General features: G+C 45.1%; 1 protein-coding gene and 1 long non-coding RNA gene across 3 annotated transcripts in view; one reads left to right on the top strand and one right to left on the bottom strand.

Moving 5' to 3' along the window:
* LOC103670137 overlaps positions 1 to 22,276 on the top strand; it is a 28,278-nt gene extending 6,002 nt beyond the window's left edge. The window contains exons 3-5 of one of the 2 annotated variants that reach the window (XR_005835976.1): positions 18,219 to 18,353; positions 18,905 to 18,949; positions 21,926 to 22,276. This is a non-coding gene — a long non-coding RNA (uncharacterized LOC103670137). Of the gene's footprint in view, positions 1 to 18,218; positions 18,517 to 18,904; positions 18,950 to 21,925 lie in introns of those variants that run through there. The other variant, XR_005835975.1, reaches the window with a different exon arrangement.
* Positions 1,816 to 27,869, bottom strand: PRKRIP1 (PRKR interacting protein 1). Its single transcript, XM_008698526.2, has 6 exons — positions 27,731 to 27,869; positions 26,913 to 26,991; positions 25,586 to 25,686; positions 20,092 to 20,177; positions 18,965 to 19,029; positions 1,816 to 2,272 (listed from the first exon to the last, which is right to left on the bottom strand). Exons 1-6 carry the CDS (start codon positions 27,854 to 27,856, stop codon positions 2,172 to 2,174), a joined length of 558 nt encoding a protein of 185 aa, XP_008696748.1. The 5' UTR covers positions 27,857 to 27,869; the 3' UTR covers positions 1,816 to 2,171.

Raw genomic sequence — 27,869 nt, 5'->3', positions numbered from 1 at the left:
TTTATAAATCTCATTTGGTAAACCTATAAGGGACATCTAATCCAAGGACAGAGTATTCTACTGCAAGTAACTGGCACAGAGCTGTCCCATGAAGTGCTCAACAGAAGCGTGGGGAGTGAGTGAATGAGGTAAATCAGAATTCTTACACGTGAGGTTTCCTGAGACAACCAAGTTATGCACACCTTTGTGGATCAAGTCCTGATTTTCCCCACACATAAGCCAATTAACGAGGGCATTACTGAATGATTCCTCCCCATCATGGCTTTCATTTTTTGGGGGGAAGGGGGTCTCTCCGTACCTCCCACTCCCTTCTCAACGATGACACCTAACTGTTCCCTTTTCTCAAACAATAAAACCCTGAAGACCGTCGTTCAACCTAAGGTATTGATAGCCCCTTAAAAACTGCCAGAATTGCTAGACATTTCCCCCTAAGCATCCTCTTCTGAAACCTAGTAAAGGTGTAGAACATAAACCTCCAGCCTGGCATCCTGTTACCTGTTCCGGCATCCACCCCGCTGTCCAACACACTTCTGCGTGGTGTGTCAGGAAGCTCTTGGCCAGATGCACCAGAGGGAGCATCAGAACCGAGATACCCAGGGGGCACATGGGTGGTTCAGTCGGTGCAGTAAGCTTCTGACTTTGGCTCGGGTCACGACCTCGGGGGTCCTGGGATTGCGCCCACACTGGGATCTACGCTCAGGGCCAAGTCTGCTTATCCCTCTCCCTCTGCCATTCGTGTTCTCTCTCTCTCTCTCAAATAAAATGTTTTAAAAAAAGAACTGGAATACCTAGGTCTTCAGGCTCCAAGTTCTAGCACAGTCGACAGCCTGCAGGGCAAGAGAACACCCACGAGACGCAGGCTGCAGATTCAAAGCAAGAGTTGTGACACACATCTTGCGGGGAGATAAGGGAACCAACAACACAAAGACAGAACAAATAATAAACACAAAACTAACCAGCCAGTCCCTGAAGAGAGAAACACAGGTTCCAAAATGTACAGCCACGGAGCGCGCTAATTTATTAGGGCTGATTTTCCATTTCAGCTTCGTGGGAAAGAAAAATTCCCGTGGCTTGAATTGCTTAAAGGACAGAAGTGATCACAGATGTCACCTGGCTGAAGGTGGGGCCAGGAAAATCCATACTGCAAAAAGGAAAAACAAGATGCTTCTTAGTTTCCCTTAGCTCAAAACCACTATTTCCTTAATTCTATCGAACTCCATAAAAGGCACAAAATATACTTAGAAACTTGGAACTGGAGATAACCCCAAAAGTGAGCAAAGGCTCTAATTCAAACCATCTCTGTCTCTCCTGCTGGCCTGAGAGGCTGCCCCTGGTCCTCTCGCACTTTGTTTAGCTCCCCCTTTACCAGAGGACGAAAATGCAGTTTTGGCCAATTCACTCCCTCCCTTTGGGTTGGGCCAGGACTGCCCATATTCTGCTCTGCTCCAGTCCAGCTTCGATTCTCTACCTGCTTATTTTTCTAGTCTTTGTTTTTCTCAAAAGCACTCTTCATGCACCAAGTTGCCCTTCGTGGGGCTTGGCCCCATGGCCGAGCCCCACATCTCCCCTTGCACATACTTGGCGCTTCCCAATTCACACTTGGGGACTGGGGGCTACTGGGCCGCAGCATGTATTATGGGGTACAGTCTGCCCCTCAGCGGGAGGAAGTGGGGCTCCTGCACTGTGCAGTGCAGCCTGGCCCCAGAGCCAGGGCCATTTCCTTCAGCAAGCCTGGAAATAGGCCCACCCCTGTCACATCGCTTCCCAGCCTTCCCTACAGCTTTGGAACAACATTACACAGGTCTGAACCAAACCTAAAGTGTTTCTGTTCTTTACTAAACAAACATTTCTTTCACAGAAACCAGTCCAAACTCATCACTGTCCAAACAGGAGAACAGGCACCAGGGGCGGAAGGTTATATGTGTTCCCCATTAGTGGGAGTTCATTCACTCTGCTCGGCAGTGCCTCTCTGTCCCACAGGCCTGGAGGCCTGCCAACAGGCGGGGCTGTCAGTAGTCAGGATGGGTTCCCACTTGCTTCTCTCCAGCAAGGCACTGGGAGGGGAACTGAGTTGAAACAGAGCCTCCTTTTCCCTTGGGTCGTGTGGAGGGTTTTCTGGGCCCTGATCACAGAATGGGCCAGGCTCCAGACAGTCACTACAGCAAACACTGTCATCGCCCCATGATGAAGCTGGGCTGCTCCTCCTCCTCCTCCTCTGTTCCAGATGCTTCCTCAGAGCTACTGGATGGCTGCTCCTGGGACTGACTGGATCCTGTAATCACATGACATCTGATTAGAGACATACAAATTCACCCAGAGAACCAAGGGACACTTTTTTTTTTTAAAGATTTTATTTGTTTATTTGACAGAGAGAGACAGCGAGAGAGGGAACACAAGCAAGAGGAGTGTGAGAGGGAGAAGCAGGCTTCCCGTGGAGCAGGGAGCCCGATATAGGGCTCGATCCCAGGACCCTGGGATCACGCCCTGAGCTGAAGGCAGACGCTTAATGGTTGAGCCACCCAGGCGTCCCCAAGGGACACTTTAAAAATGGAGGAGCCTGCTTCTTCCTGCTTCTTCCTCTCCCACTCCCCTGCTTGTGTTCCCTCTCTCACTGGCTGTCTCTATCTCTGTCAAATAAATAAATAAAATCTTTAAAAAAAATAAAAATAAAAATGGAGGAGCACTGAGGAGAGATTATGAACTACAGTTTGCCCCTGAACAGTGCAGAGGTTAGGGGCGCCAACCCCCCACGCAGTCAAAAATCCACGTGTAACTTTTTTTTTTTTAAAAGTAGTCTCCATGCCCAGCGTGGCTTGAACTTATGATCCTGAGATCAAGACCTGAGCGGAAATCAAGTTGGATGCTTAACCAGCTGAGCCACCTCGGCACCCCTTCATGGGTAACTCCTGACTCCCCCAAAACGTAACTAATAGCCTACTGTTGACCAGAAGCCTTACTAATAAGATAAACAGTCCATTAACAGATTTTGTATGTGATGTATTGCATACTGCATTCTTACGGTAAAGTACACTTTAAAAAAAGTGAGCTAGATAGAAGAAAATGTTATTAAGATCAGGAAAATACATTCACAGTGCTGTACTGTAAAAAAAAAAAAAAACAACAAACTACATATATGTGGACCCACACAGTTCAAACCCATGTTGTTCAAGGGTCAGCTGTAGTTCCCGCACAGTACGACAGCGAGACAGAGGAGGTCCGCACGTCCATCGGTCCCTCGTGCCAGGTCTCAGATATAAGGGCTCAGTCACAGAACTGATCTAGCACTGCTGGCAGCTGGATCTCATCCTTGTGAAGACGGTCTGGCAGCATCCATAAAGAGAGCCCAACACCCCATCAATTGAGACTCACTGCTTTTTATTTTATTTATTTGACAGAGAGAGCACGCGTGTGCGTGCACACACAAGCAAGGGGAGCAACAGAGGGAGAGGGAGAAGCAAGCTCCCTGCTGAGCAGGGAGCCCAATGCGGGCTTGATCCCAGGACCCTAGGATCATGACCTGAGCTGAAGGCAGACACTTAACCGACTGAGCAGCCCAGGCACCTCCCTCACTGCTTTTTATTTTTTTATTTTTTATTTTTTTTTTAAAAAGATTTTATTTATTTATTTGACAGAGATAGAGACAGCCAGCGAGAGAGGGAACACAAGCAGGGGGAGTGGGAGAGGAAGAAGCAGGCTCACAGCAGAGGAGCCCGATGCGGGGCTCGATCCCCTAACTCCGGGATCAGGCCCTGAGCCGAAGGCAGACGCTTAACCGCTGTGCCACCCAGGCGCCCCCCCCCCACTGCTTTTTAGATGCCGCCCCCCCAATGTGTGTCACTGTCACCATGGCAGGGCCACATCCCCAACTAGCTCTTTAACACTTAATGTTAGGCCAACAACACTCCTGCCCAAATCTCAAGCTCTCACGACAATTTGCAAAAGGGAATCAAAAACTGTGTAGCAGAGGGCTCTGCCCACAACAAATATGCCAGCTTCCAGCTCTTCCCACAGACCCAGAAAACTTCTCTGTTGACACTCCACGTGCAGCTCTGAATTCCAACACTTCCCCGGTAGTCATGCCGGTACCCACAGTGCTGAGCTGAAAGACAACTTGTTCCCAGCTCCTCCTCCTTCCCCCGCCTCTCTGGGGGCAGGGGAGTGGGCAAGAGCTGGAACAGGAGAGCCAGAGCCCACAGAGGCAGCCCTGTCCTCCAGCCCTTCGCAGGCACCGTGGGCTCCCTAGGCCCAACAGGCCTCCTCCCTGCAGATGTGCAGGAACTCGCTCCAGCACCCCCAGGGCCCACAGGGACCCAGAGCTTTGCTACTGCTGCCGTCACAGGGTCAGACAGACAGCTTCAAGGTGGGAGGCCTGGGGGGCCCAGGGCACAGCACAGTCTACGACTCACCCTCACACCCCAGGATGGGACACTAAAGAGCACTCATGGCAATGGCTGGAAACCGTCTCTCAGATTTAGTTTCATTACTTTAGGATATTCCTCCTTTTCCTCAACCTCATACCAACAGGAATGAGAAGTTTCAAAAGTACAAACAGTGAGCATGTTTTATTTTTTCAGATTTATTTATTTTGGGGGGGAGGGGCAGAGAAAGATTCTCAAGCAGACTCTGCACTGAGCGGGAAGCCGGACGTCGGGCTCGATCTCACAACCCTGAGATCATGACCTGAGCTGAAACCAAGAGTCAGACACTCAACTGACCGAGCCAACCAGGTGCCCCAATTATGTTTTAATAACTAATATTTGTTGAAAACCTCTTACGTGGGGGTGCCTGGGTGGCTCAGATGGTTAAGCATCTGCCTTTAGCTCAGGTCATGATCTCCAGGTCCCGGGATTGAGCCCTGTGTCGGGCTCCCAGCTCAGCAGGGAGTCTTGCTTCTCCCTCTCCCCCTGCTTGTGCTCTGTCTCCCTCTCTTTCAAATGAATAAATAAAACCTTAAAAAAAAAAACAAACCACCTCTTATGTGCCAGGCACAGGCTAAGACCTTCCATACACCACCTTGTCTCGTTCTAACAGAAATCTATGAGATAGGGCCGCCTGGCTGGCTCAGTCAGTGGAGCGTGCTACTCTTGATCACAGGTTTGGGAGTTCAAGCCCCACCTTGGGTGTGGAGATTATTTAAAAAGAGAAGTCTTAGGGGCGCCTGGGTGGCACAGCGGTTAAGCGTCTGCCTTCGGCTCAGGGCGTGATCCCGGCGTTCTGGGATCGAGCCCCACATCAGGCTCCTCCGCTGTGAGCCTGCTTCTTCCTTTCCCACTCCCCCTACTTGTGTTCCCTCTCTCACTGGCTGTCTCTCTCTCTGTCAAGTAAATAAATAAAATCTTAAAAAAAAAAAAAAAAAAAAAGAGAAGTCTTAGAGACAAGTACCACTACAGATCCATTTTACAGATGAGGAATGGAGTTCACAGAGGTTATGTAACTTGTTACTCAAGGTCTCATAATCATCACTAAGAATCAGGACTCTGACCTGGACTGACTCTCTAGGCCTCTGCCGAACCGTGCCCGCAGCAGTACACAAGCAAACTGAGGCAAAAGGAAAACGAGGTGGAGACAGGGGCGAGGTGAGCGCACTGAATGGATAAGCAAAGTGCAGTCTGTGCACACAATGCAATATTACTCAGCGTTAAAAAAGGAAGGAGGACGTTCTGACACCTGCCACAACGGATGAACCTTGAGGATATCACACTCAGTGAAATATGCCAGCCCCAGAGAGACAGACACCTATGATTCCAATGCACAGAGACAGAGTAACCGGTGGTTGTGAGGGGCTGGGGGGAGGGGGAGTCAGTGTTTAATTAGGTATAGTTTTCATTTTACAAGATGAAGAGTTCTGGGGATGGAGAGTAGGGACGGCTGCACTTAACACCACTGAACTGTCACTTAAAAATGGTCAAGATGACAAATGTTATGTGTATTTTACAATACAAAAAAAAGAAAAGAAAAGAAAAGAAAAACCATGCATGCCATGGAAAGACAGAGTGAAAAACTAGAGATTCATCAAAAACCTGGCTCTGAGCCGCTGGATGCTAGGGCAGTACCCCCCAGCTCCCTGAGCGCGGCCCTCACAGACAAGGATGCTATTTCTTTTTTTTTTTTTTTAATTATAATTTCTTATTATGTTATGTTAGTCACCATACAGTACATCCTTAGTTTTTGATGTAATGTTCCATGATTCATTATTTGAGTATAACACCCAGTGCTCCATGCAATATGTGCTCTCCTTAATACCCATCACCAGCCTATCCCAATCCCCCACCCCCTTCCCCAAGGATGCTATTTCTATGGCACGTGGAGCAACCGGTCCAAAGCCTGCGCCCTCAGTCTCCACCCCGAAGGCCAAGGGGAACACGGTCATTGCCACTTGTAGCCCATTCCTTGTATACCAGCTGGGGACCCTGCTCCAGAACTTGGGCTCCAAGGTGGAAACTGCTGATGATTAGCTTTGTTCCATAACTCAGTCATACTCTGTCTGCCTCAAGGTTCCCTAAGAACCACTAACCCCTACATAGGTCTGAACATAGCAGGACAGGTGCACAGGATTTGATCTTTAACTCGGGTCTTAAAGAAACAGTAAAACACTGACCAACCTGGATGTTTGTGCACTGGCTGTTCTGGATGCCCGAGATGCTGACTACAAGAGGAAGGCTCAAATCATCCCTGTGACTAGAAAGCACTTGGCAACGGGCTCCTCACCTAATATAAACACAACTGATGCCTATGTGTGGGAAACATGTTGTCAGGGCCTAGAAACATCACTCTCAAAAAGGAGATGCCCAGGAATCTGGTGCACACTCAAGTCCTTTGGTAATTCGACAGTAATTTCACTTGCTCATTCCTTCAACATGATAAGCAAAAAACAAAGTGTTTATCACTACTATGTTTAATATCAAGGACACAAGAATCAAAAAGAGGCTGTCCCAAATTAAAACAACAGTGAGATACCACAACACACAGACTAGAACGGCTAAAATTTAACAAACTGACGCTCCACTTGCTGGTGAGGATGCGGAGGACAGCCGCTCTCGTTTACTGCTGGTGGGAACACAGGATGGTCCAGCTGCTCTGGAAGCTGGTCTGCAGTTTCTTACGCAGCTAAACCCACTCTTATCATAGGCCCGGCAGCCACCTTCCTAGATATACACTCAGCAGATCTGAAAACACCCACACGAAAGTCATCACACAGATGTTTGCAGCAGCTTTCTTCATAATCACCGGAAACAGGATACAACCAAAATGTCCTTCAACAGGTGCATGGGTAAACCAACCACGGCACAGCCACGTGATGGATGCCATCCCACAACAAAGAGGAATGAGCTGTAAAGCCAGGCAAAAGCATGGATGGATCTTAAGTGCATTTTTCTAAGTGAAAGCAGCCAGCTGAAAAGGCTACGTGTTGTAGGACTCCAACTGTACGGCATTATGGAAAACAGTGAACAGACGCGTGGTTGCCAGGGATTGTGGGTGGGAGGAGGCTGGAGGTGAAGCACGGGATTCTTTTTCAGGCAGTGAAACAATCTGTAGGATATTTAATAGTGGCTACAGGATGCCATGCATTTGTCAAAACTCACAGAACTTTACAGCACAAAGAGTAAATCTCAATGTATGCAAATTTAAAAAGTTATTTAGGATCCCAGGACGAATGCAAAAGGTGACACATGAATCCAACTCTACAACAAATGGATGAAACAACTTCCATGAAGGGGGTGGGAGAAAAGTGCTGCCCTAAGTAATTTTGGAAACAGTGGAGTCTGTAAGACCAAAGGCAAAGGAACCGTACAGAACACTGGACTCTAGCTGATAGAATTGTTTCGCACAGGTAACAGGTTAATTCTGAAGCCACTATCCACATGCACTGGAACTGGACAACTGAATAAACGAATGGTGGAGGGTAGAGGCCAGGTATCTCACTGTTGGAGGGGGAGGTTATGGGCAAACAAGCTGGAATGAGGTTGGAGGCTAATGATGGAAGGCTGGAGTGATCTATGTGGCAATGGATCAGAGTTGGAGACATCAGTATAAACTCAAGTTTAGCATAACAGAGATCAACATAGATGATTATATAAATATCATAAATACGTGTACACACACTGGTTAGTACACGTGCATATTTCCTTGTTCTAACAGTTAAGGGGAACTACAAACAACACCACCCCAGCAGCAAAGAACACGCCTAACCCCCAGATCTTCGTTTCTAAAACCATTCCCCAATAAAATGAACCAAGACTCCTTGGAGAAATGGCTGCGTCTGGGTCAGAAAACATAAAAGGTAAGTCTGGAACAGCTTATACTGCCAGAAAGTAAGGATGTGCTTAAAAAAGAAGAAAAAAAAAAATCCAAATCCCATAATGACGGGAGTATGTAAAAGGGACAGAGGAGCCAAAGGAAAGAGCTCCCCGCAGCCAAGGATGGAACGATCTGAGCAAAACAGTAAATAAGGTGGTACTGGATTCAACCTAAAGTATAAAATAAATGCCCGCAAGTCCATACTGATATAAACAAACAGGGGAGAAGAGATCAACCTGTGCAGGATGTCAAATAACCCACGCAGCCACTCCACCCTCACCGAGAGGGTGCATAACCCCTCAGTCTTCAAGGGTAGGCTGCATGTAGTGACTCCTTTCCAAAACGTACAGTGTGGGAGGGGAAAAAACAGAGTGAATTTACAACAGACAATCCTGACAGGTACTGCCTCAGCCAGGTGATCAAGGTCAACGCCTCAACAGCACAAGTCATCTTGACAGCATACAGCCTTGATAGAATGTGATTAAGAATGGAACTTTATCTGTGTGGCCTTCCTCCTCAAAATAAATCACTCCAGCCTAATCAGGAAAAAAACAGCAGACAAATCCCAACTGACAGAGATTCGACAGGACACCCAACCCTCCAAACTCTCAAAGTCGTCAAAAACAAGCAAGTCTAAGAAACTGTCACAGCTAACAGAAGCCTAAGGGTACGTGGTAATTTAATGTAATATGATATTCTGGATGGGTTTCTGCAACAATAAAAAGGCATTAGGTAAAAACTAAGGGAATCTGAATAAAGTAGAGACTTCAGCTAATACATCTATCAATACTGGTTCATTAATTGTGACAATACGGTTAACTTCAGATGTTATCAAAAGAGGAAGCTGGTATATATGGAAATCCTTTGGACTATACTTCTCTGAACTTTTCCTGTAAATCTAAAACCATTTTTAAAGTTTTTTATTAAAACAACAAAAGACATTGCCCTACACTCATGGAACTAGGATTATAGCTGAATAGTGTTGGGGAGGAAGAATTTCCTCTGCCCTTCAAGGTGCTTCTAGCTGGATTAAGAACCAAACTGACATGAGACAGCAATAGGAGAAAATCAAATTTAGTTTTTTTATGTATGGGGAATCCAGACAGACACAAAATTCCAAAAAACAGGCAACAGGAAGGCTTAAGTGACATCCTGAGCATAGGAGAGGGGTAGGAGTCTGAGGATACAAAGAGGTGGAAGACCATTAGCAGGAAGGTAACAGGAGATGTTTGGAAAACAAAGGTTGCCCTATTGTGCAGATAATTTCTTAGGTAAAGAGGAATCCCTATTAATAGCTCTCTTCCTGGTACAGCAGGCAGTTGAGGGGGAGGTAAAGAGCTTTTCCTGAATCTGCTGGGTTTTGACTGCTTCCAACTTGTGAAAACTAGTAACAGGAAACCTTACTAAAATGGAGTTGAGGGTTTTTGCACCCACCCCCTCACCATCAGTTGCAGACCCAACAAGAAGAGATGGACTTGATCTTTTATCTGGATACTACTCTACTATCCCAGGTGGAGAAAGAAATGCTTTCCATGTACCCCCCCAACCGCCAAAAGCTTAGCCACTGAGAAGCCACCATACTTTGAATTACCAGTTTACTCCACTGAACTTTTAGTTTATAACAGCCTTCCCAACTTACCCCTTTTCTCCTTAAAAAAGCATTACTGCCTCAGGGCGCCTGGGTGGCTCAGCAGGTTAAGCCTTCGGCTCAGGTCACGATCCAGGGTCCTGGGATTGAGCCCTGCACTGGGTTCACTGCTCGGCGGAGAGTCTGCCTCTCCCTCTCCCTCTGCCTACCCCCCAACCCCGCTTGTGCTCATTCGCTCTCTCTCACTCAAATAAATAAATAAAATCTTAAACAAAACAAAACAAAAAACACATTGCCTCTCCTCTGTTCTCTAGACTTGCCCGCAGTCTGACCAGAGGTTGTTTGTCCCAAACTGCAATTCTTTTATTCCTGAATGACCCCCATTTTGCCGGTAAAATAACTGGCAATTCTTACTTTAAGGTTAACAAATTCAAAAACGAATGTTCATGCCAACGTGGCCCATCTTGGGGCAGTCTGCCCTTGGCTCCTTCAAGAGATAACCACATTCTGTAATTTAGCAGATTCTTTAAACCAAGTACATGCTCCCTCTGGGAGCAAGGTGGAGGGGAAGGCTAAATTAGGTTAGGTTGGGGAGGGAGGGTAGGAAAGGCTTTACAAAGAGAGAAGACATTGCAAGAGGAAGGAGCAGGATGACTAGAAGCTCTTCGGGCAGATGGGGAGTCACGGAGCACGAACAAGGAAAGAGCAGAGACCTGAGCATGTGAAGTGAGGCGGAAGAACAGAGATGTACACCTGGCGGAAGCAGAGAACCCGTGGAAGAGAACGGCCAGACCAGACTGGTGGAGCGAATGGAAAGGGAACTGGGAATGCAGGAGCTGCTGACTAGATTCCAAGCAGGGTCACCTTGTGGGTAACACACTGCGCAGTGGAGACTCATTACCTGGGTTCCAATCGTGCCCCGACACTCCCTCCCTCTAGCTCTGTTTGGTGCCTACAGTCCCCCAACTGTAAAATGGGGATAACACCACTGCCGACCTATCTCTCAGGGCCACTGGGAGGATAATATTAATATTCGCAAAGCACTTACAGCTGGGGGTACATAATAAATGTTCAATAAACATTAGCTATTGTTATTATATATATATTTTTAAAGTAAACTCTACCCCCAATGTAGGGCTTGAACTCACAACCCTGAGATCAAGAGTTATATGCCCCACTGACTGAGCCAGCCAGGTGCCCACTATTATATAAAATGAAAAAAGAAAACACAAGTCAAAAATTGAGTCGTTTGCCCCCACCCCCAACAGCATACCAAGACTTAATTACAGTTTCAATCTAGCCCAGGAATGTGACTTTTTAACAGGTGATCTGAAATTTCCTGATCCACACCACAGAGGTCATATGCTGATAAAAACCCTGCCAGTCCCTTTCCCCTAAAAAAGATTTCCTGGCCTGAAACAATTCTTTCTTTCCCTTTGCTTGTAACTCCTTGCCCCATCCTCCTTCCAATAAAAACCTTCCTTTTTTTTTTTTTTTACATCTCTTGGGGGTATCTCTCTACTTGCTGGATGGGATGCTGTCCGACTCATGAATTGCTTAATAAAACCAATCAGAACCTTACATTTACTTGGATGAATTTTGTTTTTTAACAATAAGCAAAAGAACAAAGGACAGTCTAAGCTCTGTTTTAAAAAGAGCTTTGGGGGTTGTAGACAGGTGGGAGAAGCAGGGGCTGGGCTGGGAAGAGAGTGGAGACTGCTACCCTGGTCCCGCCAGGTCTAGATCTGGATCTTTGTACGGTTTTTACTAAATCCCCAATGAGACCCTGACTGCTTTTGAAGTCACATTCTTATCCACATGGAGGAATAATTTTTAAAAGCCAGTGCTGGCAAGGATATGGTAGAAGTGCACACTGCTGACGGCAGTAATAATCGGTACAACTCCTCTGGAAAGAAACGTATTTCAAGAGCCATGAGATCTTTTTATACTCTGTAGTCTAGTAATTCCCACTGCTAGAAATCTGTCGTAAGAAATAAACCGTAAGGGGGAAGGGAGACAGGTACATAATATTCAATAAAAATTGTCTTCTAAAGAAGACAAAAACCAATCAATCTAATGTCTGACAAAAGGGAAAGAGGTGTATTGCAGCATGACAAATGCTGGATATTATCACTGAACAAATTACGAAGGACTGGAAATGCTTACAGTATTAAATGAAATAAGCAAAACAGAAAACTTTCATACACTAATCACATGCACATGTGGGGAGAGACAAAGCAAATGGAAAGAAAGGGGATTTATTAGGATAATATCTGAGCTGTTTCCATTACTGTTACACTATTGTTTACACAATATTTTAAAATCCAGGAATCTAAGATTTTATTCACATATTTTAGGAATACCAGGTAAACGCCACTGAGTGTAACTGAAACTGATTTTAACTTATTTATTTACTTTTTAAAGTTTACTTGTTTTCGTAATCTCTACACCAACATGGGGCTTGAATTCACGATCCCCAGATCAAAAGTCACATGCTCTTCTGACTGAGTCAGCCAGGTGCCCCAAAACGGATATTAACTTTAAAAAAAACAAACAAACAGAAGAAAGAACAGATGAAAACAGATGAACAGATGAAAAAATCCTGCCTTGTACTATGGAATCGTAAGAACATGGGAAAATATTTACGAGACAACGTTATGTGATAAAATTAGAACTATAAATACAGCATTTACATAAAGAGACTTATGTGATATATATTTAAAAACTGAAAAAAAAAAAAAAAAGAAATATCATCCAAATGCTAAAATGACTGTTTTTAGTAAGGATTATAGATAAGTTAAATTTTTGACTTTATTCTTTTATGCATATTCCAAAAACTTCTAAAATGATCATATATTATCTCTATTCTCTCTCTTTTTAAAAAGATTTTGTTTATTTATTTGAGGGACAGAGGGAGGGGGAGAAGCAGACTCCCTCCTGAACAGGGAGTCTGATATGAGGCTTGATCCCAGGACCCTGGGATCATGACCTGAGCCAAAGGCAGCTGCTTAACCGAATAAGCCACCCAGGCACCCCTACTATCTTTATTCTCCAAAGGCACAAAGGGTATGGATAGTTTTCCAACATAGCATATATAAGAATTCTGGCATTGAAACAAACAGTTCAATCTAAAACATATATTGAGTACCTTCCGAACACCAGAGACCAGTTGAGATAGGAGTCTTAATTGGGGCAATTTTGCCCCCCCCCCAAGACCAAAGGCTGGAGACATTTTTGGACTGTCAGTAACCAGAGGACGGTGGGCAGTACTGGCATCTAGTGGGCAGAGTTAAAAATCCCACGGTGAACAGGCATAGCCCCTCACAACAAGGAGTTCTTCAGCTCAAAATGCCAGAGTGCCGAGCGTGAGAAACTGCTCTGGATGTGCCTCGTAACAGATCCCCTGGGGCCACCCTAGGTTTCTCTGGTAGGCAGGCCTGTGTTAGGATGAGTAACCCTGTTTGGGGAGTTCAAGGTTTCAAAATAATCCACGCTGGCCTAAAGCCAACCCATGGTGTCATGCAGACTACACTACAGGGCGCCTTCACTGAATTACTGGACCAGTGTGGACAAGAAACAGGGATATTTCCTCTCCAACAACAGAATGGAACGCCTAGCCAGCGGCTGCTCACCGCTTTTTAGAAGGGCCTAAATAGCTGGAGCGATTTTCAGTCCAAGTTCCTCAAGAACCCAGTGGTGCACTGAAGCCACCTAGTGGCCCAACACCGTATCACCACACTAAGTTTCTCTTCAACCAGACAGCAAGAAAATCTATTTTCTCTTTCACAAAGTGAAAAACGAGGAAAGAAACGGAGAAGGCACAGGAGAAGAAGGCACACACACATCACCCTCACGTCCAGCACTCTCTATCCTGCTCCCCGGTACAAGGCATACCCGGCCACGTAGTTTTACTAATCACCGGTCAGTCTGCCCAGGTGCTAAAGTCACAACTGAGCCTAAGAGCAGGGCCCACGTACTACAACGATTTTGAAACTTGTTGGCAGCCACAGCCGACAAAGAAACTGAAAGAAAATTTCACAGATCACTTCATGCAGAGGTGTAACACACTCTGACAATTTCTAGTCTATTCTATTCATGTTGGGAAAAACGACAGCTGCAACCTGGAAACTGCATGACCCAGCGAGCAAAGATCACAACCTCGGTGTGAGAAAACATCGTGTTACCAGGCGTGACTCCGGAACCCACACGGGCACAAACATCGTCTTTTTTGCTAGAACTGAGGCTCAAGACGCGGGCAGTGAGAGGGCACAAGGCCGCTGTAAACAAGCCGGAGGCTCTGGAAGTCATCTCCCTGAGAATACTAAAGCCTGCCATACGACCGCAGATTCGCTTTATAGCCACAGGCAAATTAAACAAAGGCGCTGGAAAGCAGCACGGTCCGCGCACCTAAGGTCTAAACGAGCTTAGAGGAGGACTCCAGACACCCCAGCTCTGGGATGATGCCACTGGTCTCCTTTGATTATAGAACCGATTACTAAAAGGTTAAAATATGACCCCCAAAGACGCAATACAGGTTCATTAACTACAAATGCAGAGCAAACTAACTTCAGTTTTCTGTTGTGGAAGAGTTTTTAGACTCACTGCTGAGGGAACCCCCCCCAAAATATGGTGTATCTTAATTACAGCATGATGTTTGACGAAGTTCTCAAACTGCATAATTTTAGATCTGGATAGAGCTAATCAGTTATAAGCTAAAAAAGAAATCTGCTCAAATAAGAGAAGCCAGATGCTTGAGGCCAGGGTGAGCTGGAGGGAGAGCTAAGCCTAGAACCTACCTCCACTGTACTCACTCCATAACCTCAAATTACCACTTAATTTCTTATGACACGTCTGTGAGTCAGGAAAGAAGAGGGAGTCTGGCTGATTCTTAGCTGGAGAATTACCTCCACCCTACAAGTTTTAGTGAAGAGATCCCTGCCGGCCTACACGGAGCTCTCCCGTGGACACTGGAGGGCTCAGGCTCTCGGCCTGGCCCGGTCTGGCTCAACACTAATGACAAAGGAGTTATACTTATCAACTCTGCCCATGACAACCCCAAAAAGACATGGTAACATGCTGAATTTCAGAATCAGAATTCAAAAGGATTTTGGAACCTGAATCAACAGAGCCAATAAGCACCAGGCTGAAATCCTGTGATTTCAAAACAAAACAAAACAAAACAAAACAAAACAAAACAAAACAAAACAACAGAGGGTTCCAGATAAGACAGAGCAAGCACATTTGACTCCTTCTCTCCACTGAATATAGCTATAGGACCTGGACAGAATGACAGACTCCTGAGAAGCAAGCAGACTGGGGGAAAGACCAGCATACAAAATGCCGCTGGAACAGCTCTGAATTCCTGAGGCCTTTTTCCCCCTCAGAACCCCCGGCCTGGAGTTGGGACAATCCAATATGCAGAAGTGGAGCCCGGGCACAGACGGAACTCCACGAGAAACCCTCCAGTTCTGATCTGAGGAGTAAGAAAGGGATGGGGCGCCTGGGTAGTGCAGTCATTGAGCGTCTGCCTTCAGCTCAGGGCATGATCCCGGCGTTCCGGGATTGAGTCCCACATCGGGCTCCTCCGCTGGGAGCCTGCTTCTTCCTCTCCCACTCCCCCTGCTGTGTTCCCTCTCTCGCTGGCTGTCTCTCTGTCACATAAATAAATAAAATCTTTAAAAAAAAAAAAAAAGAAAGGGACTCCTACTGCTGAGAGTAAGGGAAATTGTTGCTTCTTTTTTCTCCATCCTCTCACACCCTAGTTCCCAGGCAATCCTGCCGGAGTCACCGTGGCAACAGCACCTGTGGTAGCAATGGGGGCTTGTGGGCACAAACACTGCAGAAGAGGGGAGCCTCTCTTTCTGATCGGGGGAGCTGTGATCCTAAGATGGCCAGGCAAGCCCTGCTTGCCTTTCTTCTCTGTTCTCCCACCACACGGCCCTTGAGGCAGGCGGCATGTACCAGCGTATAACTAAGGCCCCGGTTTTCTGGCTGGAGCTCTGAGAAGGGGAGTCCCAGGAAACCAGAAAGTACAGGAGAGCTCATGGAGAAAAAGGAGATTAGAAAAGACACCGTAAGTCATTTATGAACTCCTGGGGTCAGCCTGACAGCGCAAGCACGGATGCGGCCCTAATCATCATACCAAACACGGAGAACCAAACTCAAAGAACTAAACCCAGCCTGGCCACTGGGCGGCGCATGCAGGACACACCTGGAGAGCACGGCAAAACTTGGAAAACCGAACTGACGCTGGAACCACAACGAACGGGAGGCTATGGGAACCTGTGTTCCGGAACACAGCCGGGCGGGCTGACTGACTACTAAAACAAACACCTCAAAGCCTCATGATGTAACATTCAAAACGCCCGGGGGATGGCCTGGGTGGCTCAGGTGGTTAAGGGTCTGGCTCAGGTCATGATCTCAGGGTCCTGGGATCGCGCCATGTGAGGCTGGCTGCTCAGTGGGGAGTCTGCTTGTCCCTTTCCCTCTGCTCCGCCCCCCTGATCAGTTTGTGCAGTCCCACTCTCTCTTTCCAATAAATAAAACATGGAAAAAAGTAGTCAAAATTTTTGAACTTTTCTGAAAAAACACAGTAATTGAGATAAAAAATTCACCGGGTAGGATCAATAGCAGAATAGAAATAGCACAGGAGGGGCGCCTGGGTGGCACAGCGGTTAAGCGTCTGCCTTCGGCTCAGGGCGTGATCCCGGCGTTATGGGATCGAGCCCCACGTCAGGCTCCTCCGCTATGAGCCTGCTTCTTCCTCGCCCACTCCCCCTGCTTGTGTTCCCTCTCTCGCTGGATGTCTCTATCTCTGTTAAATAAATAAAATCTTTAAAAAAAAAAAATAGCACAGGAAAGAGACAGCTTGAAGTCAGATCAGTAGGAATTATCCAACAGGAAGAATAGAAATAAAAAGATTGAAAAAAAAATTCCAAATTTGACAAAAGACATATATGCCTACAGATTTGAATAGCTCCACGAACTTCAAACATGATAAATCCAAGGAAATCCACATGTAGACACATCATAATCGAACTGCTGACATCTAAAGACAGAAATCTTAAAAGCAGCCAGAGAAAAACAATGATGGAACAATTTGAACGATTACAGAATTTTCATCACAAACTGGAGGCTAGGGAAAGTGGAATGGCACTTCTAAAGTGCTGTAAGAAAAAAATGCCAATCTAGAATTTTATATCTACTGAGAATGTCTGTCGGGAACAAAGGTGATATGAAGACAGCCTCATATGAAGAAAAGCTAAGACAATTAATAGCCAGCAGACCTCTTCTAACTGAATGACTAAAAGTTCTTCAGACAGAGGGAAAATGATGCCACAAGCAAGCATGGATCAAGTACTTCCAGGTTCCCCCGTGTGTAGGGAGGGAGAAGAGGGCTGGGAAAGTAAAGAGGTGGTTTATTTGAGGGATGAGGTCCTAGCAATCACATTTTTTTTTTTTTTTTTTTTAGATTTTATTTATTTGACAGAGAGACAGAGAGAGAGCACAAGTAGGCAAAGTGGCAGGCAGAGGGAGAGGCAGGCTCCCCATAGAGCAGGAATCCTGATGTGGGGCTCGATCCCAGGACCCTGAGATTATGACCTGAGCCGAAGGCAGACACTTAACCAACTGAGCCACCCAGGTGCCCCTAGCAATCACATTTTAGTGTCGTAAAATAAATTATTTTAAGAAATGGTAAGAAATAGTCTAAAACTATACCATACACAGTGTGTCACCTAGTATATTTACAACTCAGAAGGAAATTGATTCTGGAACAGACCAATCATATTTAGTGTATCAGTGAAAATCTGACTTTATCCAAAGACCAAAAATCACAAGTGTCCAACCAGGAGTCATGGCTGGTCAATCAGGGAAGACCCACCAATTCAGTAATGTGGTCTGCAGCTATCATGTGTTTGGTCCCTTAGCATCCTTTGTCCTTTCCATTGGAGACCTCTCTTTCCCCGATTCTCAGCTCAGGCGCTCTCAGGGGAGTGGCTGGCACCTCTGGCCATGTTCAGAGGTGGACAGGACTATGGGATAGCGCTACCTCCTATTCCTCATTGACAAAATCTCATCTCAGTCCAGGGTGGCAATGTACCCAGCTCCCAGGGATGAATCCTGACAGGTTAAAAAGATAGTCACAATTCTGTTTACTATTCATCTAGCCTAACAGCAGCAAGGGATGGCTAAGTGACCTAGTACTGACCAATGAAATATAAAATAACATCTGTTGGGGACTTTTGGGGGATCTTTTGCTCTTCTGTTAAAAAAAAAAAAAGAAAAAAGACAAGTACAACTTCTTTCCCCTTTCTTTCTTCTTCGAACATAGGTATGATGCCTGGAGCTGCAGCAGCCACCTCATGCCCACAAAATAAAGGCCAAGAGAACTGCCGGGATACTGGGCCTGACTCTGCTGAGCTGCTGAACGACACCAGGCTGCCACCTACCACAAATTTCTTGTCATGTGAGAGAAATGAACTCCTCTTTAACTACTGCTAGTTGAGTTTTCTGTTTCTTAGAGCCCAAAGCATTCTTAACTGACTTGACACGACTCAATCAGAGCCAAAAAGACAAAAAAAACCACTTTTGCTAGGGACACCCCCTGTCTTTCCTTAAAAAAAAAAAAAAAAAAAAAATTATTTATTTGAGAGAGAGCAAGATAGACGAGAGAGAGACCAATCCTAGGACCCTGAGATCATGACCTGAGCTGAAGGCAGATGCTTAACCAACTAAGCCACCCAGGCACCCCTCCCCTCAGCCTTTCCTACTGGACAAGAATGAGGTAGGGTGCAGCCCCAGGTACCCCACAACCACAGGGAGGACATGCACCTGCCTGAGGACAAGGAGCCACCCCTGAAGGGAGGTCTATCCTGACTTGATGTGAGCCAATCAATATCTTTCCTTCTGTTCACCTTTCTGACACCTGCAATTAAATGAGTCCTAACTAATAGAAATAAGTCCTCATTTTCAGTGGCCAGCCAACCAGCTCCAAACTCTCAATCTCATTCTTGACAGGTCAGCCATGGTGATCAACACCAAGAAAGACCACAACCAAGAAAAGTAGATACCACTCACCTTTTTGTTTCTTCTGTTCAAGTTTCATCTTCTTTGCCAATAATTTCTTCTCTTTTAACTTCTGGCTATAAATATAAAAGGCATTAATTCCTTAACTACCTTACTGTATATTTTAGAAAATAAGTATCTATTTATGTTTAAAGACCTTATAATTACACAAACACTATAATAATGAAATGGAAGAAATACTTTCTCATGATTCTGCTACTCCAACACCATCAACATTATCAAGCTGTTTTCTTCTTGAATCAAAATGAAATCCTTGGAAGTCTGGAGCTGATTAAAGCAATCTCAGGAATACTGGAGATGTTTTTCATTCTAAGATATTTAGGGACTGTTTTTATTTATTTAAATTTATTTTTTTAAATGACAACTTTATTGCAGCATCAGCAAAGGTGAGATTTCTGAAGCTGGTGAAGACCGGGCAGCATTTCCATGTGAAATGTTACGGCTTTACAAGTTTTTTTTCCTTATTTAATACCACATGCAGACACTAAAACATGGTAAAAGAAAAATGCAAAATATCTAGAAAAAAAGATGTAATCAAGTTGTAGCATACAGACATGCTCTTTAATTAAATTTACTATGCCTATCGGAAAGCAAACGAAAGACGACTAACCCAATAAATTAACAGATTGCCAGAAAGAGACTAAGAATTAGGGACTGCTTTTAGAATCCTACTTAGCTCTCTAAAGGACAAGGGAGCATTTATTAAAACACATACAGTCTACATACTGACGTAGTATCACTGAGGGAGGTCACACACCCTAATTTAAGGAAGAAGCTAAAGAAAGTTTGCTTACAGCATACCGTTAAACTTGAAAATACCGAAGTGGAGGAGGCCCGGAAATCCACCTCATCACCCGAGTGCTGACCTGAGCTGTGGAGAATCTGTAACATGGGTGTGTGTGTGTGTGTGTGTGTGTGTGTGTGTGTATGAAAAGCACCAGCAACAAGTGACAATCTGTCCTCAGATACCGGAAGAAAGGCCATTCCTCTACTGCGTAACACCCAAGGCCTCGGCAGGCCATACAGTGAACTTCTGACCACAAGGACTACTCATTCACCAGCTTTTACGTTTCCTGCCTTTAAGTTTCATTGGTCATGAGAAGCCACAAAGCCCTTACCGCTTTTTCCGCCGCTTTGCCGTCTGCTCCTCTGCAGCGATTTTATTCCTCTCCAGTCTCTTCTGAAACTCTGCATCCAATTTTTGCTGTGAAAAAACACATCGTTCAGACACCCTCGGGGCAGTGTATGAGAGCTCGAGAAGTCACACCACTGGGGGTGCTATAGGCCCACTGAGGTCTCCAGGGCCACTTGAATTGGAAGAGACTGCCCAACAGGTGGGGCAGGAATCAATATTTGGCTCTGATGGACACCGTTACTCCTGCCGTGAAGATACCACTCACGCACAACGAAATACGAGAGCATGGGAAGGGGCACACCTGCTGGTTATTTAGCCAGGGCCTGGGCTCGTGCGCTGTTGTGATTTATAGTAAGAAATCTACACAGCTGACCTTTGAACACAGGTTTGCACCGTACGGGTCCACCTACACATGGATCTTTTTTGATAAATACAGGACAGTACTGTAAATGTATTTTCTCTTCTTATGATTTTCTTAACATTCTTTTCTCTTACTTTATCCTAAGAATACTGTATCTAATACATATACAGAATACATGTTAATCGACTGTTTATATTAGCAGTAGGGCTCCTGGTCCATAATAGGCTATTAGAAGTTTTAGGGGAGTCAAAATCTATGTGCAGATTTTTTACTGCATGGTAGGGGGGTGGGTGCCCCTAATCACCTTGTTCAAGAGTCAACTGTATTTGATCTTCATCCACTATTTCTGGCACAGAGGCCCTAAAACTTGTAAGTTTCCTATACAAGCGCCACAGAGGCATCTTTTATTATAATATTTAATTATGTTCCCAGTTCCTGAAATAGCTCCAGAGGTGAAGGTGAAATGGTGTCTTTTTTTATAACAAGCCCCTTTCAACCATAGGAGTTTATATTAATGAGTGACGAGGGTAACTTTCAGCCCTACCTCCTGTGCTCCAGGGAGGTGAAAGGGGCTGCAGGTTGAACGAATTACCAATGGCCAATGATTTACTCAACTGGTAGTGAAGCCTCCAAAATCCCAAAAAGATGGGGTTCAGGTGGCCTCCGTGTTGATGAACATGTGGAGGTGCTGGGAGGGGATGGAAGCTCTGTGCCCCCTTTTTCCACCTGGCTGTTCCTGAAGTTATGTGAGCCCCTGTAAGCAAATTAACCGAACCCGAGGAAGGAGTCGTGGGAAACCTCGAACTCACAGCCATTCAGAAGCACAGGTAACAACCTGGGCCTGGGATTGGCGATTGGGGGCAGGGAGGCAGTCTGGTGGGACTGAGCCCCGAACCTGTGGCATCTGACATTTTCACCACGTGGATAGCATCAGAATTGAGTTAAATTGTAGGACACTCAGCTGGTGTCCCAGAATTGGCTGATGTGGGGGGAATCCCCACACATTTGGTGACCAGAAGTGTCAGAAGAGTAGCAGAGAACTGAGAGTAGAGGAGACGCACAGGAGCGCGTTTTCTCCTTAAAGTGACTTGAGCTCATCAGGTGGAAGGCCAGAGCGGGAACCGTGGGATTTTCAGGTCCTAACTGATGACGGTTATCAAACGACTGATCCCACAGCAGCGCAACAGCCACCACCATCACCGCCACTGGACGCACAAGCACATACACGTGTACAGAGGCATACGCAGGTGTGTACACATCCACACAGACCCATCCCTTGTACTGGTCCTTCCTAGCAGCTCCCTGTCTCTAAGCCTGTTTTCCTCACCTGAAAAACAGGAAAAAGATTAATTCCTCTCTCCCAGAGTCTTCAGGAAGAATAACATTTGATGACCTACAGGAAAGCACTGGCAAACCACAGATGCAATTGCTATTCAGTACCATCTCTTTCTTCCAGTCACAGCCATCAAGGTCAGCGGGGTAAATAAGGAGCCTGCAGAGGACGAGGTGGCTTCAACACTCTGCTCGCCTGCACTGCCAGGGCTGTGTGGATCTGCTTCGACTGGCACGGATGCTCTGAGAGCAAAAATCATGAAATAAAAAAGAAGGGTTGGGGCACCTGGCTGGCTCAGTTGGAAGAGCACCAGACTCGTGACCTCAGTAAATAAACTTTAAAAAAAAGGGTCTCCTTTCAAGAAAATCAGCTGATTAGAGGACAAGTTGAAAGTAAACGACTTGAGGGGCACCTGGGTGGTGGCTCCGTCGGTTAAGTGTTTGCCTTTGGCTCAGGTCATGGTCTCAGAGTCCTATGATTGGATACCCCCGTCAGGCTCCCTGCTCAGCGGGGAGTCTGCTTCTCTCTCCCCCCACCCCAGCTTAAGTTCACGTGCGCTCTCGCTCTAATAAATAAAATCTTAAAAAAAAAAAAGAAAGAAAGAAAAAGTAAATGACTTAAAGCTAAAAGCACATGGTCTGTTTAGAAGCTGAGCCATACCTGTCTCACTCTGCTGCTGGAGCAGCTGCCCTCACTGGCTGAGAATCTGCCACAAGGACTCATGGAGCACCACCCGATCTTTTGGCGGTGACATCCTGTTAGTCACTGTGAAAGGTGAGGATACTCTTGCTTGTTTCTTCTAACCTCAGAGCCTGTCTTTTGCCATGTGAAATAAAAATCTTCACTGGGGCGCCTGGGTGGCTTAGTCATTAAGCGTCTGCCTTCGGCTCAGGGCGTGATCCCGGTGTTCTGCGATCAAGCCCCACATCAGGCTCCTCGGCTGGGAGCCTGCTTCTTCCTCTCCCGCTCCCCCCTGCTTGTGTTCCCTCTCTTGCTGGCTGTTGTCTCTCTCTCTCTGTCAAATAAATAAATAAAAATCTTAAAAAAAAAAATCTTCACCATATGAAATAAGAATCTGGGTGTCTCTGGGGACTCAAGGTTTGCTAACATTTTTTTTTTTTAAGATTTTATTTATTTGACAGAGAGACAGACCGCCAGCAAGAGAGGGAACACAAGCAGGGGGAGTGGGAGAGGAAGCAGCAGGCTCCCAGCGGAGGAGCCTGATGTGGGGCTCGATCCCAGAATGCCGGGATCACATCCTGAGCCAAAGGCAGACGCTTAACGACTGAGACACCCAGGAGCCCCTGCAAACATTTTTCTGTATTTTCTCTGGGTCTTTAATCAATATATAAAAAGTTCAGACTAACTGAGGGTAGCTGAGCCAACTGCCTGCTCTATTTCCTTCCCTCTAAAGTAGTTTAAAAATTTAAAAAGTGTTTCTGATAGTTTTCACACTGAATTTTCTTTATTCTTGACAGTGGAAAACCCACCACGGTTGACCAGGTGTAGCTGTGTGACAAGCCACCAGAAACTCCCCACTAGAATTGAGAAAGTCCCAAGTGGAGGATGGCAGTAGCTGAAGAACCACCAACAACTGGGAGCCAAGACAGGCTGCAGGACAAGCAAACCACCACGACAATGATTCCATTATGTCCCCAAATCATAAAGATATTTTCCAAACTCAATTTTGGTCAGCCAGTGAATTTTTACTTTTACATATTTTCTTCTGTATCATGTCTATCTCTTTAATATTTTCCCTTGTGTTTTACGTTGGAAAATTTCAAACACAGAAAAGTTGAAGGAATTATACAGTCCATATATCCACCACCAAGATCCTACAACTGACATTTTGCTACTTGCTTTATCACATCTGTCCACCTATCTATACCCCTATCCGTCCGTTAATCCATCTCATTTTTTTAAAACACATTTCAAAGTAAGTTGCAGACACCAGGACATCTCACCTCTAAAGATTTAACCATGCATAGCATTAACTAGAGTTTAATATTTGTTAACAGTTTCTCAAAATGCTCAAATCTTGAGTGTACAATTTGATCACACCAGAAAGATCTCTCATACCTCTTCCTATCCAACTCCTAGAGACAATTATTGTTCTGATACGTATATACGTTTAACATAGATTAGTCTTGCCTCTTGTAGAGCTTCATATAAATGGAATCATACAATATACTCTTTCATGCAAGCCTTCTTTCACTCAGCATGTTTTCAGAATCATCCATGTTGTCGCATGTATCATTAGATTCTTCCTTTTTATTGCTAAATAGTATTCTATCTTAATGAATGGTTATTTTAACTTTTTAAAACATTTTATTTCCTTCATATAGGAGGAAATTCTACAGTGAGTCTTTTTTAAACCAAACTACTGGAAAATCAAATGTTATTGGACAAAGTGGTTTCCTCCTTTATAAAAAGCAAACAAATAAATATTGTAAAGTATGTGACGCTCTCTAAAACACACAGATGCATTCAATAAAACAACAGGCATCATGGTTAGACTGAGGAAAAGGTCTTTCCCAGTGCGTGGTGTAAGATTAAGAACAAGGGGCAATCTCTCATGCACGTTGTGAAGAGAAATCAGGTTTGGAAAATAACAAAGAATTAGCCAAATAATATCTGTGGTTTTTTTTTTTTTTTTAAAGATTTTATTTACCTATTTCAACAGAGAGAGAGAACGAGAGCAGGGAGCTGCAGAGGGAAAGGGAGAAGCAGGCTCCCCACTGAGCAGGGAGCCCAATGCAGGATTTGATCCCAGGACTCTAGGGTCATGACCTGAGCCGAAGGCCAACGCTTAACTGACTGAGCCACCCAGGTGCCCCTCGTTTTTATTAATAGTCAGGTGGGAAAATATAGAAGCACTAAAATGGTTTTTTTCCCCTCATTTTTACTAATAGCCAGTAATATAAAGGAGCACCTAGCACCACTGCAATCAAAAAGCATGAAATCTTTGAATGAATATAAGATATGTACCAAATCTCTATAAATCATCCCACTAAAGATGCAGGGGGGAAAAAAAAGACATTTCCAGAGGGGATGACTAACCACTGTAACATCCATTCTCATTCTAAAAAATTTAAGTTACAGATTCAACTCAATTCTAGTAAAAAAACAAAAACAAAAAAACCCAAACCAAGATTTTTGGTGTGGGTAGAAGAATTCTATCTGAAAAATAAATGAAATGTCCAAAGAGTATTTTTTAAGAACAACAAGAGAGAGGTTTTTGGGTCTTCCAGTCAGGTAATAAAAGGCTTAATCATTCTAATACAATTTCTAAGGCTATGCCCAATTCTTAATTATTTCACACCTGTCATGAAGAAATGCCAGCCTCTAACTAGACCACTCAAAGAAGCAGACACATGAAAGCACACTACTATTCACATCAAACATACAGCTACATGGAATTATAGGAATTCAGCCAAAAAGAGAATAGTTTGAAATAATAACTCAAGTGAGATGGGAGATCCTGCTTTCTGTTCCATTTCATGGCAAATGGCCTGGAGGGGAGAGGGGACTCTGCTGTCCCTTCTACACACATGGAGGTCTTCCTCCTTTCATTCGTCTCCTGGTGGGAGCATCCTGATGTGCTGAGTCCGACCTAGGAAGAACCTGGATTTGATGTCTGTTTCCCATGCTGACTTTAGAAGGCAGCCTTCACACAGGCCAAGAACCAGGTGTTACTTCCTCTTCTCTAAATGCTTTTTCCTAAAAGTCCTAAGTGCACATTGCCCAAACCCAAGGGCGCAGCCAGCCTCTTTGCTCACTGACCTTCTCAGCCATGGCATCCATGTAGTCCTGTCGCTGGTACTCTCTCCGGCGCAGATGCCTATACACATGGAACTCTCCACTGCCAGCCCCAGCGCTTGAACCTATAGTCAGAAGAGTCCAGAGTTCTTAATGAAATCCAGCAATCAAAAGGGACCAAAGAAAGAAACTGGAAGTAATGGAAAGGACCATTCCCCATTGTATTCCAGAATCTGGCACGGTGACTTATATAGTTTAGTCATCATTAAATAATTGTTGCATGAATGTTGAATGCGAAGTCACTAAAAATGCCACTCTAACACAGTAGTAAGAGGAGGAACAAACTGTGGTTGAGTCATCAGAAACCTAGAACATAGCTTAAGACCTTTCCCTCCCCTGCCAGACGATTTCACATTTGACATGCTAAATTTCTACTGAACTGAAAAGATGTCCATGTATATTGTTTTGTGTGTTTTTTTTATTTTTTTTATTTTTTATTTTTATTTTTATTTTTTTAAGATTTTATTTATTTGACAGAGAGAGAGACAGTCAGCGAGAGAGGGAACACAGGCAGGGGGAGTAGGAGAGGGAGAAGCAGGCTCCCAGCGGAGGAGCCTGACGTGGGGCTCGATCCCAGGACTCCGGGATCACGCCCTGAGCCAAAGGCAGACGCATAACAACTGAGCCACCCAGGCGTCCCTTGTGTGTTTTTTTTTAAGGTTACTAAGTAGTATGTGTCGAACAACCACGTTTTTATAAAATCATTTTTTCTTAAACTTCAGTGATTTTGACTATAGGAGTTCGAAAGGCTATATCAGAATGTTACAAGTGGGGGGCACCTGGGTGGCTCAGTCATTTAAGCGGCTGACTCGTGATTTAGGATCAGGTCATGATCTCAGGCTCTTGAGATCCAGCTCCGTGTTTAATGGGAAGTCTGCTTGGGATTCTTTCTCTCCTTCTCCCACCTTTGCTTGCTCACTTGCAGGCATGCATTCTCTCAAACAAATAAATCTTAAAAAAAAAATGTTACAAGGAGAATGGTGGAATTATGGGGGTTCAAAATTTTTCATACCCGTTATTCTTCTTTATAATTAGTATGTTAATTTACAACCCCCAAATAAAACTATTTCCAGTTAGAAAATACCAATACAATGCATTATTTAAAACAAAGCAAACTCTCTAGTGCTAAACCCTAAGAACAACACCCCTTCTTTTTAAGCACAAAATTACTGAACCAGTGAACTTTATTTCCTATTAGAAATCTAATTAACAAATACTAACTGCAGGGTTTTTATATCTGTGCTTCAAAAATTATATTCACTCACACATACATATACACAAAAGACATTACCCATTACATCTCGAACAAATTCTGGGGGAGGCCGAGGTGCCCATTCGCTCATTTTTTCTGGAATTGGAACTGCTTTGTCCTGCAACATTTAAACACGGAAGCATCTTTAAGTACAAACCTGCTGACAAATTCACACCTCTTAAAACCAAACCATTTTTAACTAGATGGGTGAAATAAGGCTGCTTTAGTCCTTGGACCTAGAGCTGATTTTCTTCCCTGCCTTAGATTTACTTCATTCCGTATACTTTGGGGTCTATCACAGCCCATAGCCTTGCCAGGGCTACACCCAACTCTTCAAAGCAGAACTCAGACACGTAAGTCACCAATTATGGCTGGAACCTCTACCCTTAACTCTACGACACCTGGAGTCAACGCTTTCTAGCCAAAAGTGTAAGAGACCTCATCCAATTATCTTTATGACTGAAGGGATGGAGACCCTGACGGGGAGAGTGACTTGCCCCAGGTATGTCGGTCAACGCCCCTCTAACAATCGGTGCTTTTTAGAAGAAAATAAATCCTTGCGCCAACCCATAGATTCTATCTTTCCAGTCAACACTCCAATTTACAGAAAGTTAAACTAGGAGTGTCTTAGAGCACGGGACACAGCTCCACAGCGCCCTCAACCAGGCTGGGCTCCAACATAAAGCCAGGGGCAGCTCACTATCTCCGGGGTAGCCTACTCCTTCCTAAGGGCTGGCCCTGGGGTTCGGGTACTGAGTTCCTAAGTCTGGAGGCAGGGGAGGAGGGCCCGCGGGTCCCCAGAAGCGTTGGAAGGGAAGGGCGCTGAGAGGAGCCGTCGAACGAGCGCCTCGTCTCACCGGGTTCTTCATGAGCCGCTCCAGCTTGAGCTTCTGCTCTTCTGCCGCATTCTTGGGGATGACGAGAGCCTGTGGCTCCTTCTTGGGCCTCGGCGGTCGTACCGAAGAGGCAGCCGAACTCGCCATCACAGCTTCCCTA

Source organism: Ursus maritimus, unplaced genomic scaffold, assembly GCF_017311325.1.
Source record: "Ursus maritimus isolate PB19 unplaced genomic scaffold, ASM1731132v1 scaffold_2, whole genome shotgun sequence".
NCBI classification, from domain to species: domain Eukaryota; kingdom Metazoa; phylum Chordata; class Mammalia; order Carnivora; family Ursidae; genus Ursus; species Ursus maritimus.
This window is presented reverse-complemented; position numbering and strand designations above follow the sequence as displayed.